Source organism: Condylura cristata, unplaced genomic scaffold, assembly GCF_000260355.1.
Source record: "Condylura cristata isolate star-nosed mole 26May11 unplaced genomic scaffold, ConCri1.0 scaffold00008, whole genome shotgun sequence".
NCBI classification, from domain to species: domain Eukaryota; kingdom Metazoa; phylum Chordata; class Mammalia; order Eulipotyphla; family Talpidae; genus Condylura; species Condylura cristata.
Window position 1 is genome coordinate 8652924 of NW_004567109.1, and position 18889 is coordinate 8671812.

Genomic DNA, 18889 nt, shown 5'->3' on the forward strand with positions numbered 1-18889 from the left:
CCAACAAATAAAACACAAATTTTATCTGTACCTGGTGGCAAAAATCAAAAACATATTTAAGGTGTTGCGACCAAGCAGTTCTAAAATTCTACTATAAAGTCTCCCCCAGATATCCCATTTGACTTATTTTCTCCCTTGCGGTAAACTAAGAGACTCTCACTTCATAATTTAAGAAAACAATAGTCCAGTCTTCGACAAAATTATCATCTATCAGGCCATAATGTTCAGCCGCCCCACCGTGAGTAAAGCACCACCAGGGCCAGATAAAGTTTGAGGGCGATGTTTCTCTTTATTTTAGAAATGAGAGTGACCGCACGTACAAAAAATACCACTTAAACTCCAACATGAAGGTTACTCCCCGGGCCCGCGCCTCGGTTCTCGTGCTGCATCTCCTGCTGAGGTAAGGCTGTGCCACTGTCCCACGGCTTATAAAAAGTTAAAAACAAAAAAACAAACAACCCACCATGAGGGAACAACTCCGGATGCCACTACACACCCTCGTCTCCTGCGGCAGTCCAGGGCCCGGCCCTCAGTCGGACTTCTCCTTCTCCTTCATGTGCAAGAAGACGATGCTGAAGATGAAGAGCCCCGCCATCATGGAGAAGGCGCTGGCGTAGTAGGGGTAGGCCGAGGGGATGAAGCGCTCGTACTGCGTGTGCTGCAGTGGCCTCACTGACACCTGCAACGGGACGGCGTGGTGGGCCTGGCCGCTGGGAAGCCAGGCGGGGCACAGGGCGCGGGCAGGCGGCGACCTGCGCTTACCTGGGTCGAGGAGTAGAGGTGCGTGTAGCCCAGCCGGTTGTAATCCACTTTAAACTGGAAAACGCCGTACACGTCCGGCAGCTTGAACTGCACGCTGTATCTGCCACCTGGGGAGGAGGTGGCCGGTCACCAGGGCCGACTGCTGCCAGCCCCGTGCGCCAGGCAGAGCTGTCCTGCGCTGAGCACGCGCTCACCTTTCTTCTTCAGGAAGGTCCTCACGAAGGGGTCGATGCGGACAAACTCCAGCTGAATGTCATCACCATCAAAGGGGACCCACCTGCCATTTGAGAGCTGCTCGATCACGATGCTGTACTCCTGAGGTCAGAGGCCAGTGAGCTGGGGCGGTGGGGGCCTGCAGGGTGCCACCCACCGGCTGCCCCCCAGGCCCATTAGGGCGCCCCGAAGCCATCCCGCCCCTCGGCACCCTGGCTCTGCAGTCACTGCTGCTGCCTGGCAGGTGCACTCTCGAGACCCCATTCAAATGCCGCTTCTCTTGTGAGTCCCACTCCCACAGCCAAGCCACGCCCCTTCAAAGGAGGCTTCCAAAGAGGCCAGCAGTTTTCCGCCAGGTGCCCAGCAACCACATCAGCCTCGCACAGGTCCCTCAGGCCCAACATCTCAGTGTCTAATAAGTGCTTCTGAGCTGAAGCAACTTGGCCAAAACTGGGGGCCCTCACATCGCAGCTCTTACCACAAGGTCCGTGACAGTGTAGGCGTTGGGTGGGGCCATCTCGCCCACCCGATGATGGGACACAGGGCCCACACGGAGGACACCCTCCTCCTTGAACACCCAGCGGGAGAGGGCCACAGCTAGCTCGTAGTTGCCTGTCTGGGAATACCTGCAGGGAGAGAACGGCAAGAGCACCCGCTGGCTCTCCATGGGCCCCATAAGCAAGACTAAGCACTGGCCCCCGGGACAAACTGCTCAACCCGCCCGAGGCCATGCATCTAGGTATCTGGTTGAAGGGAACACACACACACAAAAAATGAAGCAGTGTGAGGTGGCGCTGTCTTGGGTGTCTTCTGCATGTAAATACCCACTTTTCATAATGGCTTCAGTAAGTCCCTGATCTCTTGAAAAGCTCGCAGGGCCAACTCCAGCAATAGCAACAAAGTCTCTGAATAATTTATGACCCCTAATAGCTCCTTCCACCCAGCTGTACAGAACGGACCACACAGGCCAGAGGCCCAGCAGCCTACCTCTGGGAGCCGGGCGTGGCCTTCTGCACTGCGGAGTTGAAGAAGGCATCGCTGAAGAAGTCCAAAGAGCCACTGAAGATAACCCGAGCATTGTTCCTGGCCTGGAGCCCGGCAATGAGGAGCGTGTTCTTTCCCACCGCATGAGGATACTGGGAACGAGAAGGGCTGTCATCCAAGGGCTGCCACGTAAAGGGCAGGCGGACGGCAGGCCAGACTGACCACCTCGCCCCGAGAGTATGGTCTTCTGCCCACTCCCCCCACTCCTCAGGTCACCAGCTTCACACAAAACAGTGCCGTGCAGTTACTGGGCCCAGAGCCCTCGGGGCTGCAATGACCCCTCACCTGGGTGATAGGTTTATCCGGGAAGAAGGAGTAAGAGGTGGATGAGCCTGTCAGGATATCCAAGACCAGAGGGTTATCAGGGTCAGCCACCATCCTGCAGAAGAAAAGTGTTGCCTGCTGCTGACCCCAGGAACTGAGCCCAAAGGACCCGGGGTCTCCAAAGAGTCTTCACAGGGATGAACCTGCCTCCTTCCTCCATCGCCCCCAAGTAATCCTGCTGTGATAGTGACGTCATCTCGTCCACAGCCGCTGGGGGGAAGGATGCCCCCAAATAATCATGCTCAGGCTGCTTTCCTGAGAACAGAAGTAATCCCCTCTTCCCGCAGCTTCTGCTGGCCTCTCGCTGCTCACTCACCCAACACCTCGAAAGAGGATGGGGTTCAGGGAGGACTTCCCCACGATGGTCGGGGCCTTCAGCAGGTTCTCAGTGTCGGCCACAATGAGCGTGTGCTGCAAGGGCAGGGGACAGACAGGTTTCAGGACGAGAGTCCACAACCAGGCTGGGTCCAGGCTGGGCTCTGCTTAAGGGCCTCAAGCCTCGGTGGCTAAAGGCCTCATTACCTGGCCAAGGTCTGAGACGTCATAGTTGTGGTGGTCAATGACAGCTGTCTTCTCCTCGTCAAACTCAATCCCACACTCACTGCCCAGCTCGCGAAGTGGGTCACCTGCACAGACCCAAGGGGTGGCTGGCTGAGCCCTTGCGGGGGCCCTGGGACAAGCTGTGTCCTGGCACAACTCCCAGATGCCCCAAAAGCCCCACAGATTCACTGAGAAGGCCCCTGCCCCAGAGGGTCCCTTGGGCCGCCACCTGGCATTCTACCTACAGGGTCAGTTAACCAAAAACAGCCTCCTGGCCCTCTACAAATGCTTAGTGACCTCAGTTCGGTGCAAAAACCCCTGCAAAGCACAGCTACCTCAGGCACGCGTGACCCAGATGAGCCGAGGCTTACAGGGTTCTCTCAGTTCATTATCACCCCACCGAGAAGCCTGCCCAGTAAGGTTTTAAAAATCTGTCAGCACCATGGGGAAGGCACAAGGTTGGCCAGAGTTGTCGTGCAGTGGGGGCCAAGCCCGTGCACAGGCCTGCTCTTGCCCTGCTAAGCGTCTGTGCAAAGGCCCCAGATGGAACCAATCTGTGGCCATGCCCTGCCCCACCAGCTGCCCACCTGTTTTCCTCTCCTCTAACGGCTACCAAAAGTCAAACCAACCCACGGAAAACACACACACACACACACAAGGTCCCCCTCGCTGTGCCCATGGGCCAGCAGAGGCCCCTCCCTGGCCAAACTCTGCCTGGGGGCACAGCGGGGCAGTTTCCGCCAGAGCTCTTCAAGCCCCTGCGGGGTCAGACTCACCGATGTCTGAGCTGGCAGCGACCAGGACACTGCCGCCCCCGTCGATGAAGGTACTGATGGTCTCCACGTTGATGTTGCCTCCAAAGTCTGCAAGAAGCACGAGGCTCAGTGACCCCCAGGTTGCTCTTGCGCCCCTCTGACATTTGTGGGTGGAGGTGAGGGAAACTTCAGAGTAACTGCCGTCACCACAGGCCAGCAGCCCCTGAGGCCCCTAGGGGAGGGTCTTAACCACATGCGCCAGTGAGAGGGCAATTCACCGGGTGCCCAGATATGAGAAATCAGTTGTGAGCGAGTCAAACATCTACCAACCATAGCGGTCAAGTTAGTGACCAGGCGTCACGAATGCGGTCTCCACCCCGTCATACTTCAGGAAATCACATGCAAACTTATCAACTGCAACTTTCACGTCAGCATCTTTTGTCATCACCAGAGTTATGGGAGGGAGTCAGCAAGTTTTTTTTCCAGTGCCCCCCAGTTTCACTTCCACCTAAGCTGTCTGAGAGGGAGCACTTTTGAATCTTTGGGTGATGCTGTCCCCTGATACTAGTACCCACTTGCCTAACACGAGTAACTCCCATTTCACCCAACAGATTATAGTCACGGTAGCCATGACCCAAGCACTTAGCAGACCAAGTGTGCTGAATTTCCAACGTTTAATTGTTAGATGATCCCCTTTTCTGGTCAACCCTTCCAATCGGCTCACTGCCAGAAGCATCCAGAATTAATTAGAACTGAGAACTTCTGTAAGCTCAGGAGTTTGCCCAAAGTGTACCCCAATGTTCAACATAAAGTGGAAGGAGTGCTCAGGAATTTACTGGGTCTGTAAGTGGGAGAAAAAAGTTGGGCCAGCGTTGTCACACCTGAGAGGGCTCGGAGCAGAAGCCTTTACCCTAAGCCCCCGCCCCCGCCCACCACACACAGACACAGACATGCCTCCAGCAGACACAAGCTTCTCCCCAACAGTGCCCAGGAGGATTTCCTGTGGCAGCGTTATCCGAAGCCTAGAACCCAGACCACTAAGGGCAAAAAAAGCCAGGTGATGTGGGCCAGGGCTTTCGTTAACAGAGGGTTTCAGATAAAGTGATCCCCTTTTCCAATGACGCCTCAGGCTTCCTCATCAGCAAGGTCACAGTTTGATGCCAGACTTTACCACTTATCTCACAACAGCTAATCAACTCCGTCAGGAGGCTGTCAGCCCCCCCGCTCAGCAGGCCAGCACCTGGCCAGCGCGGCATTACCCGCTGCTACTGACGCACGTGGTGACTCCGGCCCTCCGGTTCCAGCGGCTGTACTGACTTCATTTACTGGCCCCCTTCAAGATGTTCAGTTTTTTCTAAGTGGATCGAGTTAAAGAAAAGCACTATGCAAGCACAGCACAGGCGGTATGTAAAGGGGATCCAGAAATGGCCTGGATGTGCGAGACGGCTTTCGGCTTTCCCCGACATGCAGCGTAAGTGAAGTGGTCAGGCTTTCAGGCCATCAGCCTCTGTGGCTGTCCCCTGCGGCCTTGAATGCAGCAGGGCTTGGGAGCGTGGCGGGGGTCACAGTGCCTGTCGGTGAACACCTGGAGTGTGTGCGAGCGTAAGTGGGCGCACCTGAGCTGAGAGCGGAGTTCATAAGGGCGGCGCCATTCAGAGACGAGAGCGGTTACCTGGAAGCTGCGAGAGGACAAGTGGCTACAGGGGCAGGACACGAAAGGACACAGGCGCAAGCCGAAAGAGAACAGAATCGCTGGGGGCTGGGAGGCTGCCAGCCTTCGGGCTCACCCCCCAGTTGGCATAGAAAGAGCATTAAAGCCTGAAAAAGCCACTGAGCGCTCCAGACTCTCCTTTATCCCTGAGCCCAGTCAACAGAGAAGCTGCCCTGTGTCTGCGGGCACAACACCACGCAGCCCGCTCCAACCTTCGCCCAGTCCGTCTCACCCATCAGCTCCTTCCTCCTCTCAGGCCAATGCCTGAGCACAACCTGGTCGTGCCCCCCACTCCACCATGGGCATCCCAACATGGGCTTTGGCATCTCATTCCAAATCCTCCTTTTTATTTCCTCAAAAACAAATGGGCGTATCTCTGTCATCGTCCAGTCCCTATTTCAGAGTTCCAAACACAACTGTCATGAAAACTGGCTCACTCAATTTTCATCAACTGCAGAAAATAAAGTGGCTGCCAACAAAGCAAAAATCTCCAAAACTTCGACTGACAGCAAAGATGGGGGTGTGGTTTTACCCCAGACAGGAACGACTTAGGCCTTCTGAGACAAAGATAAAACTGAAACTCCGCCCAAGGTGAATAACTAGGAATCTGCCCCCCCCCCCCGCAAAAAAATAAAAACCACACAACAAAAGAACCAAAGATATTTAGTCTGGAGGAAAAAAAAAAATGTAAATCAGTCATGACATTGTGAAGCCTATGCCTCCGTAAATAAGCATTACACTTAGTCTCAAAGACCCTGGGAAGTACCTCCTTCCCCACTCCCACCCCCAAATAAACAAAAGCGGAAGTTCATCTCAGCGCTTCTCATAGGTGTCCAGCCACAGAGTGGATTGTCTCAAAAGGTAGCAAGTTTTCTATCACAGAAATAATTCACAACTGAATAATCTAAACAAGATGTTTGTTCTGCTCAACAACTAGTTCCCTACTACGCCCTAGACAAGCCTGTCCAGACCCAAACGGGGCGTCACACCGCCTCTTTACAGGAAGCCGCACTAACAGTACACCACTCTTTCCACACAGCATACAGCACACCCAACAGGGGTAACCTCCATCTTTCCCGCCAGTCCCTTTACAAACTCCCTTCGCAAAGGTGTCAACACGACCCCACAATCGCCAGCTATTCAGAGAGGAGACGTGCGCTCCTGGGCCCACGTTAGACACGAACATTTCCCTCTTCTCTGGCATGGCAGCGACCAGGGCTGGCGACCCATGCCATAATCCAGAATACGCCCAAAATTCAGGCGGCCAACCAATCAATGCCGGGCCGCGGATCCCGATTCTGGCGACGCGCGGTCCTTACCTTCAACCGAAGGAGAGAAGATGATGAGATTGTCATAAAGGAACTCCCCGTACTTAATGAGGGACAGGCTGGGGTCATCCGCCGTCTTGAAAGTGAGTTCAAAACCCCGATCTGGAAAAAGACAGAAGACAGGAAGCTGAAGCAGGGGGCATGCGAAGGGACGTCACCCCTGCCGAGACCTCGACCGCCTCCCTCGAGCTGCAGGCTAGACGTGGGCGGCCCGCTGAGGGAGAACGAGTAGGAGGGCGGGCGGCCAGGGCGCTCCTGCAACGCCAGATTCTCACCCCGCCGCCCCCTGGGACCCCGGTCTCACCCTTTAAGCTTCGGAAGAAAAGCGAATGCGTCTCCCGTAGGTTGAGGTTGTCCAGTAACACTAAGGTGCGGGGGCCGCTGGCGCAGGCTCCACCAAGCAAGGGCAGCAGCAGCCAGAACAGAGACCAAGCGCGGGCTGCAGCACAGAGCTCCATCTTCCTCCTCCAGCCAGAGCCAAAGCACCTGGGCGCCGGAAGTGGCTCCTATGTTCGTCCAATCGCAGCTCGCGATGTTGGAGTATAACCCGGAAGTGGTCCGCGTTCACCGGGGTCGAGCGTCGAGGGACGTAGCTTGCGCGGTTAGGAGCCGGGAGCACCGCCGGAAGTGACCGGGATGGAGGCGGAGTCTCTGAGCGCTATTGGCGGAAGGAGCGGGAAGCTCCGCCTCCCCACAGGAAAAGACTCAATCCCAGAGAGACAGCTCTGCAGCCAGCGCCAATCAACGAAGCCGAGAGGCCTTTGGTTCCGCCCGGAGCCTGGGTGCGCGTCCCTCTACCGGCTACGCGGTGACGTAGACCGTCGCGATCTGGACCGGGTCTGGGGCGCTGTGGCCTCCTGGGTGCACTTAGTCTAGGCTGGGAACCAGGCCGCCTCTCCAGGGAAGAGGAGAGCGGAAAATTCAGACGCGCTAGTGTCTCCGGCCGTTCTCGGGCCCACGCGCGGCGCGGGCCTGGCAGCGGTCGAGAAGCCGCATCTGGGTCCACGTCCAAGCTCCGTCTGTCACTAGCCAGTTTCTGGGCGTTTTACTTCCCTGCAGGCCACTTTCCCAGGCTGGAAAAAGAAACAGTGGCGAGGTCCGCCTCTGCTACTTACCTGGTACAATTGTGCTTTGCAACAGCCTGGCTCTCGGGACAACTGGCGCGGGTTAAGAAGTGCATAGTGCAGGTCAAGTCTGACCATCCACTCAGTCCTGCCGGTTCCGATCCCTTCGGAGCTGTTACAGGGCCACCTGGCCACCTCACACCTGGCTCAGTCCCACCGCGGGACTGAGTGACAAACGGTAAAGGTAATGGTGGAGAGAGAAGGTTCTTTTGAGACCTTTTTACACTAGTCCACCAAGTCAAGAATGAGGAAGCAAGAATCAAAACCTCCCTGCGGCATCAGTCTGCACCCCTTACCCCCAGCTTAAGTCCCCATTTCCTGCAGGGCAGCCCAGCCCTCCTTTCTGCACACACCTTCAGGCCAGCCCACCGCAGTCAGACCTGATGGTGCAACCCAAGTGCTTTAGGAACACCTGAAGGAGCTATAACTCATCTGGCGTCCACCTCCTCTCGCTCCCTGCTCAGGGCTCCCCTGGAACAAAAGGCCCTGCTCCCCTTAGCGCCCTGAACTTTCGCACCCCCTGACTTTGGCTCATGCAGCTCCCACTACCAGGAGGTGCTGCCCCACCTTGCCCCACATTCCCATGGGAAGTCTGCCACCTCCTTTATGGCTCCAGCCCAATGATGCTCCCATTACACAGGCACTTAACCTCTACCTCCCCTGCCAAACCCCCCACCACCACAGCAGGGCTGAGCTTGCTCCCTCTCTGCGGCCTGCCTCTAATTAGATCTGTCTTTACCTAAGCACCCTCCACCTCACCTGCTCCAGAGCTTGCCTTCCCCGGAAATGTGGCTTCTGGCCCCCACCAATGTAGGATTACAAAACATGGAGGAGAGGAATAAAGGGGCTAACAGCACCTGCTTCACATGGTACTTAAAGGCCACCTCATTTACAATCTGCACAAGGCACCTGTGGGGAGGGTGTTGTCCACATTTTCACAGATGGAAGTGAAAGGAGGCTTAAGACAAAGGCCAAGTTCCCCCAGAGACTAGGGGCCTCTTCCACAGGGCAGGCTTGGGCCACACAGGCAGAGGCATGTGTCCTAGGTACCTGGGGTGGTCCAGATTCCTCCTGGCGATGTCAGATACCCCTTTCCAGTGCCCCTCTGGGGCTGTCAGCCTGCACCTTCTCTGGGCCTCAGCAAGGACTTGGTTTTCCTGGATGGTGGATCCTTTGAGAATCTAATGACAGTTCAAATGCTCTCCCCCAGAAAAGTGTTCTTGTACTCACAGTGACAGGGAGCCGCAGAAACCCTGGAGCCTGCTTGTTCTAAAAGTACCAGGCAGTAAAGGACCCCACTCCAGTAAGCTCCTTAAAGGCCAGGCAGCGGGGTGTGTTCAGAAGACCAGGGGAGGGGCACTGGTCAGAAAAGGCAGTTTATTGGGGCAGCTTAATGTGTGCCTCTGGGCCGCAGCCAGCCAGGAGCAGGCAGTAGGGGGCAGTTGTTCCAGGACACTGCCCTGCCCCCAGGGCTTCACCCAGGAAGGGGGCACAACTTCGATCACCAGCATGCTGAGCTTGATCTACATGGATGCTGTGGCCCACTGTCAGGGCTGCTGGTGAAGGCCTGGGGGCAGGGCAGCATCGGTGAGCACAGACGGCGGGCTCTGTGGCAGGCGAGCGGATAGAAACACTGACGTGGTGTGGAGAGCCGGTGCAGGCCTCTCCGAGGACGACAGTCCAGCCTCGGGTGGCCCTGGGCTGAAGTGGGCTCTCTGGGGAACAGGGAAGGGAAGATGTCTTTTCAGGGTAAGGCTGCCTTGGCCCCAGACCTGTGGGGGCGGGTGGGGGAGCCTGCTGGGGCTGGCCTGGGGGAGTCACGAAAGCCCAGGCGGGGCAGCAGCCGGCACTGTTCACAGAGGCTCACTACCAAAGCTGCTTTTGCTTTTCTTACGCTTGGCCTTGGCAAAGGGGATGTCGAGGGACTCGAGGCGGAAGGGCCGGGGTTGTGGCATTTCGGGGGCCTGGGTGGGTGGGATGGCAGGGTTGGTGCTGAGTGGGGAGCTGAGGCCTGGCGGCGAGTTGTGACGCGCTGTGGAGAAGAGGAGAAGTGGTGAGCCAGTGTGGAGTTGCGGCCCAGCCCACCCCGCCGGCCAGGGGCTTTGGTCTCCAAGCTCTGGGAAGCTGCTCTGGTTGTTGAAGCCCAGACCTGGCACCCCATCTGCACCCCATCAATCTGAGCTGGAAGTTTGGAGTTCGCAAGGCCCAGGCCGAGGCAGCCAGGGGCTCAGCCCAGACCAGCCCAGGCCGAAGCCGAGTGCCACTTCCTTGGCAGCCACTTCTAAGCCTCGGTCTCCTCACCTGCAGCCGGGCACAGCAGCCAGAATTAACTGAGCTTGGTTTCCTTCCTGCCTGCTTTCTCTCAGCAGCATCCCTTGCCTCTTAAATAACCTCAGTGGATTACAGAGACTTTCTTTTCATTGCTATTTTATTGGGAGCTCTGTGACCTTTGGTTTTTTAAAAGTAGAAGGATGAAGTGATTTGTGATCCTTGCTTTGAAAAGTGTGTGTTACTAGGCTCTCCCTGGTGGTGCAACGGTTCAAGCACCGCATTCGGAAGCTCTCCGAAGCCACTACAGCATGAGTTCGACCCCTGGGCCTGGAACTGATCCACATGGCACAGATCTCTCCTGACCCGCCCGCTGCTCCCCTCAGCAGTGTACTTCGTCAATCTGCCTGTTCTGCTCCCCACTCTGTCTCTGGCCTGTACCCCGGTTCTGAATGCATAAATAAGTAAATAAATAAAGTGTGTGTTACATTTGTGGCTCTGTTCAGCCCCCCAGGCTCACTTGGGGAAACCCACAATACTGGCATCTGAGGATGCTGGGGGGCAGCAGTGCAGGGCCCGAACAGGGGGGGCATCCTGTGCGTGTCAGGGGAAACACCCCAGCAGCCAAGGGGTGGAGGAGAGGGGAGCTGTGTACTGTGTACTGGCTGTGCGTGCCAGGCCCTGGGCTGGGCCCTTCCCCTCCGCCTCTCAGCAACACCTGAGAAGCAGGTGTTACCACCCTCCTGCTGATGAACAGTTGATGAAACTGAGGCTCAGAGCAGGGAAGGGTTTAGAACTCAGCCTATGTGAGTCCTGCATGCCTCTCCCAGTGGCCAGTAGCCAGAAGGGCTCTTCAGAGGGGCAGGAGGACAGGAGGTGGGCAGGACACTCACTGAGGCTCTTCATGGGGTCTGAGCTGAGGATCTGGCTGGCCCGCTTCGACCGGAAGTAGTTACTCGCGATGTTTTCACTGTCACTCCGGCTGAGCATCAGCTTGTAGCGGTCTTCTTCCTGCTGAGATTCGAAATCCTTATAGGTCAATGCACCTTGCGTGTGTAGTTCTTACCTGAGCCCTTAACCTGCTGGGGTGGGGCCGTCCTGAGCCCACTGCCCAGTTTGATCTCCCCTATTATATACACCTGACTCCTGGGGTGGCGTCCGGGCATCTTGGGGCAAGGGGGTCAGTCTGAGCAAAGCCTTCCCTGCCACCCTCTTCCTTGGTAGGAGAAGGCACCTAGTTCCCTCCTGCAAAGCTCGGCACAGGGTACCTGTCCGCTCCGACTGGGGTCAGGGTGATACCACCTGCCTCATGCTCATCTTGGCGGGCAGAGAGCCACTGAGACTCCTGGGTACATTTGTGAGCAAGAGACCAGGAGAGCCAACCTTTCTGTCACCACGCACCATTACTTCTCCAGTCTGCTGCACAGATCTGTTTCCTTCAGCCCGAATCACAGCCGTCAAGGGTTCTTTCTCCCAGTTGATGTGGTCCTGGCAGGACCATCATGCACCCCTCATTCTGCCATTGTCCATCTGCCTGTTCTGCTCCCCACTATCTCTGGTGAATCCTCTCACTGCCCCTGCAAGTCTGGCCTGTACCCCAATTCTGCATGCATAAATAAATCTTTCATTAAAAAAATAGAACCCCAATGGTTTGAATCCCTAGATCCAGTCATGCCTGAAAAGTGCCCACTTAACATGAGCCAGTACATTTCCCATTTGCTTATGATTACTTGCTGAGGGTTATGTATTACTTGAAACTAAAAACATTCTAATGTAAACCTTTGGTGGTCCTGGATTAAGAAAGTTTTCCAGGAACAATTTTTTCCCAAGTTAAGCTATTAAAAGCAGCCAACCAGAGGTGAAGGCCAGCTAACATCCCCTGCCTTGCTCAGAGATATCTGGAATTCATTCAACTAGGAGTGAGCTTATCAGCATTAGGAAGATATGTTCTGTGTAGCTTTTCTGAAATGAAGGTTTTTAAGTTGGAATCAACAAATTACAGCCTGTGAGCCAGGCCCACTGACTGTTTTGTCAATAAAGTTTTATTGGAACACAGCCATGTTTGCTCACTGACACATCTTCGCAGGCAGTTTTTGTGCCATGAAGGTGCACTGAGCAGCTAGACAGGTCCCCAAGCCTAAAATATTCACCATCTGGTCTTGATGGAAATGTTTGCTGACCTGCACTTTAAGGATATATAGATCTGTTAAATATAAAACATGGGGAACAGAAAAACAGTGACTTCAGAGTCCCAATTACTATTTAATGGATACTTTCCAAACCCTTGTAATCCAAGGACACCGGCCGGGGCCCCAGGAACCAGTGTGCGGCTTGCGTCTGGGACTGAGGCTGAGGCAGGAGGGGCCCTGTCCATCAGCATTCTCCTGGGCTTTATGAAAAAGCGCCTTGGAATGAAGGCCCCATCCAAGTAACTCAGAAAGGATCCAGGCTCAGCCCCGGTGTTAATCCTTAGGTGGATGACAGTAGAAGCCCAGTTCCCCAGAGTCCAGTTCCCCGGAGACCCACTGCACTGACCGACAGGCCCACGGGCCGCACTCTGTGTTCGAGCTCGGAGGGACTCACCACGCCTGGCTCGCTGCCGTCCACAGCAGAGGCTCTGCGGGCTGGTTTGTTCTGTGGCCCTGCGGAAACTGCTACGAGAAAACAAGAGCTGAAGTCACTGCGGCCTGGCATGCAGGACAGAGGCCGCTCCCCAGGCTGGGGGTCTGGCATGGCTCAGAGCCAGGGGAGGACACGTCCGGTGCAAGGGGTGTGGCTCTGGGAGGCAGCTGGAGGACTGAGACGCCAAGGCAGCCACTCCCCTGCTTGCAGACGAGAGCAGGCTGGCGGGAGCAGGAGACAGGCCGCTGCTGCCCGGAGCTGTGGGCACGCCTGGCGTGTCAGTGGCTGTCCAGACACACGGGAGGTGTCAGACCCGGAGGAGCACATCTGGCAGGGAGGATGGACGGGGAGCACAGTGCTTGAGAGCACGCGGCTGTGTGAGGCGCAGAACCCACTCTGGGCGCAGGAGCAGCCCTGCAGATGCGCCCCGACACCACGGAGGCGGAGGGACCTTCGACCTAGCAACCTTCCTCAGTGAGGGTCAGTGAGGGTCAGGGATCGGGGCCCAGGGGAAGGCAGGGACACTCAGCTGACCCAGGCCAGGACGCTGAGCTGCGGATTCCACCCCTGGCCCTACAACCACGGCCAGACTGTGACCTTGGGGAGCCACCGTCTCCGAGGTGCCGTTTCCGCAGATGGGGTGATCTTGGCCCATCGCTGGGCTGTTATGAGATGGAACTATACACCGTAATTACTCAGTGGCAACCCTGATAGTGACAGATGTACCAAGCACCTACGATGCGCCAGGAGCTACAGGCTATAATACGTGACACATTTTAAGTCACCTTTAAGGAGGGCGCTGCCATTAACTCCCACTTCACAGATGAGGACGCTCAGTCCTTGAGTCACACGGGGTGGGGGGGGGAGAGGGCGCCAGAACCCCAACCCCCATGTCTGGGTCCAGAATACACCATGTTCTCAAGTCCCCATGTTCTGGGGCCCAGGTCATGTGTCTGCTGCCCCCACAAGCAGCAGGGTGAGGCCCGTGTCTCCCTGTCAGTCGGTAAGGGGCAGACTGTGGAGGAGGGCAGGGAGGGTCAAGGCACAGCCAAGCTCCTGACCTACTGGGAGGCTGGTTTTCATGATGAGGGGCTCAGGAATCTTCCAGAAGCCATTATCTTCATCCCAGCAGGACTCCCGCCGGATCTTGTCCAGGTTGCTGTAGTTACAGTCCCTGCGAATCAGAGCCTGCACCTGCTCCAGGAGCTGCTGGAAGAGCAGAGAGTCGCGCTCCTGCCGACGGATGGTGGCCAGATAGTCAATCTTCTCCAGCTCGAACTCCGACTGCAGGTCTTTGATCTCCACCTCTGCTGCCCGAAGCTAGAAGCAAGGGCACGAGGCAGTGAGCAGGAAAGTCATTTCGCCATCCGCCTCTGCTGGTCCCTTGGCTACTCTCAGCCACCCGCCCTCTGCTGCTGGACTCAGCCCTCTGTCCAGCCTCTTCTCCACCAGCTGCCCAGCCATCTCCCCGCCCTCACTCTGCACCTCCCTGCCCAGCCTTTAAATGAGTGCCTACTATGCCCACAACATTACAGAAAGCAGGAATCCATTCACTGATTCTAGCAGGGTTTTTTTAGCAGATTCTTTAGGATTTTCCATATATAAAGGTCATGTCATCTGCAAACAGAGACAACTTTACCTCTTCCTTCCGGGTTCAGATCACGCTCTTGCCTAACTGCCCTCGCCAGGACCTCCAGACCAGAGTTCAGCAGGAGCCATGAGAACAGATATCCTGTGCATGTGACTCTTAGGAGGAGCTTGTTCAGCAGCGTTAGCTGACCGTGTTAGCTGTCAGTGGGTTACAGATGCCCTTTGTAGGGTAGAAGTTTTCTCACAGTCCTGTTTGCTGAATGTTTTCTATCACAAGTTTCAAATTTTTTCCAATGTTCCCATGCATGTGTGTTTTTTTGTTTTTGTTTTTTGTTTTGTTTTTTTGTCCTTTATGCTTTGGTATGATGCCTTGACTTGGGGATGGAAAACTAATCCTGCATTCTGGGGATAAAACCTACTTCAGTGTGGTGTGGCAACACTTTCATAGCTGCACTTGCTAGATCGGATGGGGCACTTTGTGTCTCTATGTGTAAGGAACATTAGTCTATAGCTTTATTGTCATGTCTGTGTCTAATTTAGATGCTAGGCTATCCTGGCCCAGGGAATGAGTTAAGAAGTGTTCTGTTCTAACTCACAATGGTTTTTTAAAGTACTTTTTAAAAAATACTTTTTAAAAAACCATTAGCCTTCATTTTACAAGCAAAATACAGTTAGACTATACAATGGAAGAGGACACTTCATATTGGAAAGCAAATAAAATACCAAGTATGATTAACAACATGTATCCAAAGCCGGATGAGGAAACTTATAAAACACTCCTGAATGACACATACGTTGGTTTGAACTAATAAAAAATATATCATGTTCTTGGACAGGAAACTCCAGCTTCACCAAGGTATCGATATTCCCAAGCTAATTTATAAAAATACCATATGACTAAAAAAAAAAAAATCAGATTTCAAGGCCCTCCCTGGTGGTGCAGTGGGTTAGGGCACAGCACTGCAAATTAACTACAGCCGCTTCAATGCGAGTTCGATCTCTGCCCCAAAGGTGACCCACATGGCGCGGCAGACCTCTCCTGACCCGCCCGCTGCTCCCCTCAGCAGTGTACTTTGCCGATCCGCCTGTTCTGCTCCCCACTCTGTCTCCAGTGAATCCTCTCACCGTCCCTGAGCCTCTGGCTTTGTACCCCAGTTCTGTATGCATAAATAAATAAATCTATAAAATAAAATTAACTGGAAAAGCATTGACCATTTCCTAAGTTTGCACTCTTCGCAGATTTCTGCCCATATATTGAGCTTCCACAGTAGTTTTGCAAAGTGTACAGAAGCCGGAAGGGAGAAGCTGTACTTCTCCGTGTGGACAGCAGAGGGTGCTATTGACCGGGAAGCAACCCGAACCTTCACCTCTGCGTTCATCTGGCACCGGAAGTGCGGAGAAACAAGACCTTGCAGATGCAACAGAAAGGGGCAGATGTAGCTAATCAAAGCTACAATCAGAAAGAGAAAATGAAAATCACCGCACTTCAGCCGAACCTCCAAAGCCTGAGTGCGCAGAACCCGGCAGATGGAAAATGGAACCCAACATGAATAAAAATTTTCTGATGCATCTCCACAGACAGGGGTTTCAAATCAGAAATCAAAAACTTCAAAGTGAACAAAAAGGAAGAAGTGTAAAACGGGGCATTAAGCAAACCCAGGAAAGAAATTTTTTGAAACTTAGATATAAGTATAAAGAACCCGCAGGAGAACAACTTCGGCTGAAGAGGACATGGCTGAAGAGGACACGGGGATTATTAAGAAAAAGGCAGAAGAGAGACGGAAAAAGTGGCAGAAGAGGAGAGGCTGACTGCCGGAAAGGCACCGCTTCGTGCTCGCGAGTCCCTGGTGGCCAGTGCTGGGTGGGGCCCGGAATGGGGACAGTCAGGGCAGTCGGGCCGTTGTGACCGGGCCAGGCCCCTGCAGGGCCCGCTGCCCCCTCGTCCTCACGGCCTGTCCGCGTCCATCCGCCTCCTTCCTGGTCCCTGGAACCCAGCGCCCTCGCCAGGCTCCTCTAGGGCTGATGCTCTTCACCTGTCAGGCCCCAGCTGGGAACTCACCACCTCCCTGACACCTGGGCCAGATGAGCTGCGGGGCCTCTGGCCCTGGCGCATGCGCTGGAGCCAAGGCGGTTGTGCATTTGGCATTTGTGCGTTTCCACTTGCATAAGAAGGAAAACAGCAAAGGCGCCTCCCACCGCCCCCCACCCGGTATCTCTTCGCGGCGTTATCACCCCAGGCTCTTCTTGCTTGTCTGTCTGTTATGTGATGTCCTACACACGGGCTCCCTCTGCACCCCAAGCTCCCCCAGAGCAGAGCCGCGGGGCGCCGCCGCACACAGAGGGTGCACGAAGGTCGGGTCAGGTCGGGAACAGAAGGCGCCTGCGCGGCCGCCTGGGAGGGCCGGCGCGGAGCCGCCTCACCTTCCTCTGCATCCTCTCCAGCAGCTTGCTCTTGGCCCTCACTTCCTCCTGGATGGAGTCGTAAACGTTGAGCAGCACCCAGTCCCCGCTGTCCTCGTCCGAGTTCTGCAGGGCCGCCACCAGCTGCTTCTTGCGCTCGTCAGCATACCGCTTCCTCCGCCTGTGCTTCTCCTTCAGGTCCTTGTTCTTGGCCTGCTCCCCGCCGACCACCTGCTGCTCCAGCAGCTGCAGACTGCCCGCCAAGAGGAGAAAGCAAACGCGACCTTGTCTACCAGTCCCTGAGCACTTCTGTCCTGCACGAGGCTCCCGGCCCCTTCCCACCTCCGGAGACGGAGACCGAGGCCCAGGGATGAGTGTCCACTAAAACAGGTTTTCTCCAAAAAGAGCCACGCTGTGTGCGTGGGGTCCCACACAGTGCACGCTGCCTGCACGGCCCGTGCGCTACATTTCAGGAACATTTATCTCCAGAGGCCAAATAGGTTTCCACTTTTTAAAGCACAGGTTTTAGCCAAGCCCGCAGAAAGGCTGACTGACGGGCTCCTCACTGCCCAGGAGAGCGCACGGAAGTGCTTAGAGGCTGCTGCTTTCCAAGCCACAGGGACCGCAGGATTCCCGAAGCTGGGAGGTCCTGCTCCAGGGAAGGATGGAGCTGCCCAGCCCAGTGGGGCGCTCAGGCAGCAGGAACCAGGGGCACTTCTTGAGGGGTCCATCAGGAAGAAGCCCGGCGCCCCCAGGGGCACACAGGGCCTCACTACCTCATCTCCCTCCGCACCCCCAACCCAAAGCCCTGCAGCTTGCACTCTGCTCTTACTTCAAGCACCAGGCGGTTCCCTCCCTGTCTCTCGGGGCGCCCTGGCCGTGCCCCCACCTGCCCTGATATGAATATGATCGTATCAGGTCACATTCCGCTGCCACCCCCCCGGGGCCCTCCCCTGATCACCACTCCAGACGTGGCACACGCCCCTTGTTTCTGCGGGCCAGCTGCCAGCTGCCACCTCTGCGGGCCCTGTCCTCTTTGACCTTCACAGGCATCGCAACTGGAACTGTCACTGTCCCCCACTTTGTAGATGCAATGTTAAGGCACAGAGGGAGCAGCTAAGGGCCGAGGCGGCGGGCGGGCCCAGCCTGACTGGCTGCTCACAGCTGCCTGGAGCTGGACCCTCCCGGCCTTGTGTACCTCCCGCCCCTCCTGCCACAAGCCCCTCCAAGGCCAAGCCGACTCCTCACCCCCCGCCTCCCAGTGCCCAGCGTATGGCAGTTGCTTAGTTAATGTCCGCCCTTGGGCAGTGGGTAGGGAGGAGGCTGCACGCTGGCAGCTGGGCTGACTTGGCCACAGAGGTGGGCCTGACATTATTCCCATTTACACAAGTGAGAACCGAGGCTCGGAAACGTCCCGGGGCGCAGAGCTGCTCAGTGAGTGAGGAAGTCACTCCCAGGTGGCCCCAGGGTGAGCAAGTCTTCCGTCAGGGAGGGTGCTGGGGCTCAAGGGCCCACAGGCAGCCTGGCACCTGCAGGCCGGCAGCCGGCAACAGCCCCCTCGCGCTCCCCCACGGGACCTGGTGGCACGGGCCCTCCCAGAGCAGAGCCCTCCTGCCCGGCTGACTCGGCCTTCCCAACCCCCTCCCCTCCCCACTGCCCCAGAGACAGGACCGGGCCACTTCAGCCCTGGCAGGAGGGAGAGCGAGGGGCGGGCTTCATGGGAGGCCGAGAAGACTCTACGGGCACCCAGAGCCCAGGCCCACACCTTGCACCCCCCTGGCGTCCCCCACCCCCAGCTCCAGCGCCTACCGGGCGAGCACCAGCCGCTGGTCAGTCAGCACTGCCGCCTCCGTGCCCACGCTGTCCTTCCTTGCCGCCGCCAAGCCCAGCGGGGGCCGAGGCTGAGCCTCCTCCGTGGCCTCCGCGGCCTCCACCTCTGGCCCCACACCTGGCTCGGTGGCCAACATCACCTCCTCGTTCACTTCCGGTCCCAGATCAACCTCCTGAGTACAAAGAGAAACCAGAGGCATCTGGACCCCTCCAAGTCCGGCGTGGTGCCCCGTCTGGCTCGGGGACACCCAGATGTCCAGAAATGCACCCTTCAAGGTCGCAGTGGCTCCATCTCCATCAGCGCGCGGCCCTCCCCGCCCCGATGCCTGCCCCAGGTCCACGAGCAGCCGGGCAGCTGGCTCAAACCCCAAGCCGGCC

The 18889-nt window shown here is 56.4% G+C and overlaps 2 protein-coding genes across 2 annotated transcripts in view; both read right to left on the reverse strand.

Moving 5' to 3' along the window:
- Positions 1-265: 265 nt before the first annotated feature.
- DDOST (dolichyl-diphosphooligosaccharide--protein glycosyltransferase subunit (non-catalytic)) lies at positions 266-7306 on the reverse strand. Its single transcript, XM_004678570.2, has 11 exons — positions 6982-7306; positions 6669-6779; positions 3660-3746; positions 2866-2969; positions 2660-2754; positions 2305-2398; positions 1963-2111; positions 1454-1601; positions 957-1077; positions 763-869; positions 266-679 (listed from the first exon to the last, which is right to left on the reverse strand). Exons 1-11 carry the CDS (start codon positions 7133-7135, stop codon positions 530-532), a joined length of 1320 nt encoding a protein of 439 aa, XP_004678627.1. The 5' UTR covers positions 7136-7306; the 3' UTR covers positions 266-529.
- A 2306-nt stretch (positions 7307-9612) lies between these two features.
- The window catches only part of KIF17 (kinesin family member 17), a 29433-nt gene continuing 20156 nt past the window's right edge, over positions 9613-18889 (reverse strand). The window contains exons 11-16 of the mRNA XM_012722089.1: positions 18491-18684; positions 16703-16934; positions 13753-14011; positions 12653-12723; positions 10963-11080; positions 9613-9833 (exon numbers count right to left, since the gene is read on the reverse strand). Coding sequence (XP_012577543.1) covers positions 9655-9833; positions 10963-11080; positions 12653-12723; positions 13753-14011; positions 16703-16934; positions 18491-18684 — 1053 coding nt within the window. The 3' untranslated portion in view covers positions 9613-9654. The remainder of the gene's footprint in view (positions 9834-10962; positions 11081-12652; positions 12724-13752; positions 14012-16702; positions 16935-18490; positions 18685-18889) is intronic.

Excerpts from the sequence above, each read along its gene's own strand:
- DDOST (XM_004678570.2), bottom strand. The coding sequence starts at position 7,135 with ATGGAGCTCTGTGCTGCAGCCCGCGCTTGGTCTCTGTTCTGGCTGCTG. Across the intron at positions 2,399-2,659 it reads ATCCTCTTTCGAGGTGTTGG|GATGGTGGCTGACCCTGATA; the intron begins GTGAGTGAGCAG and ends TTTCTTCTGCAG. Across the intron at positions 1,078-1,453 it reads ACACTGTCACGGACCTTGTG|GAGTACAGCATCGTGATCGA; the intron begins GTAAGAGCTGCG and ends CTCTGACCTCAG.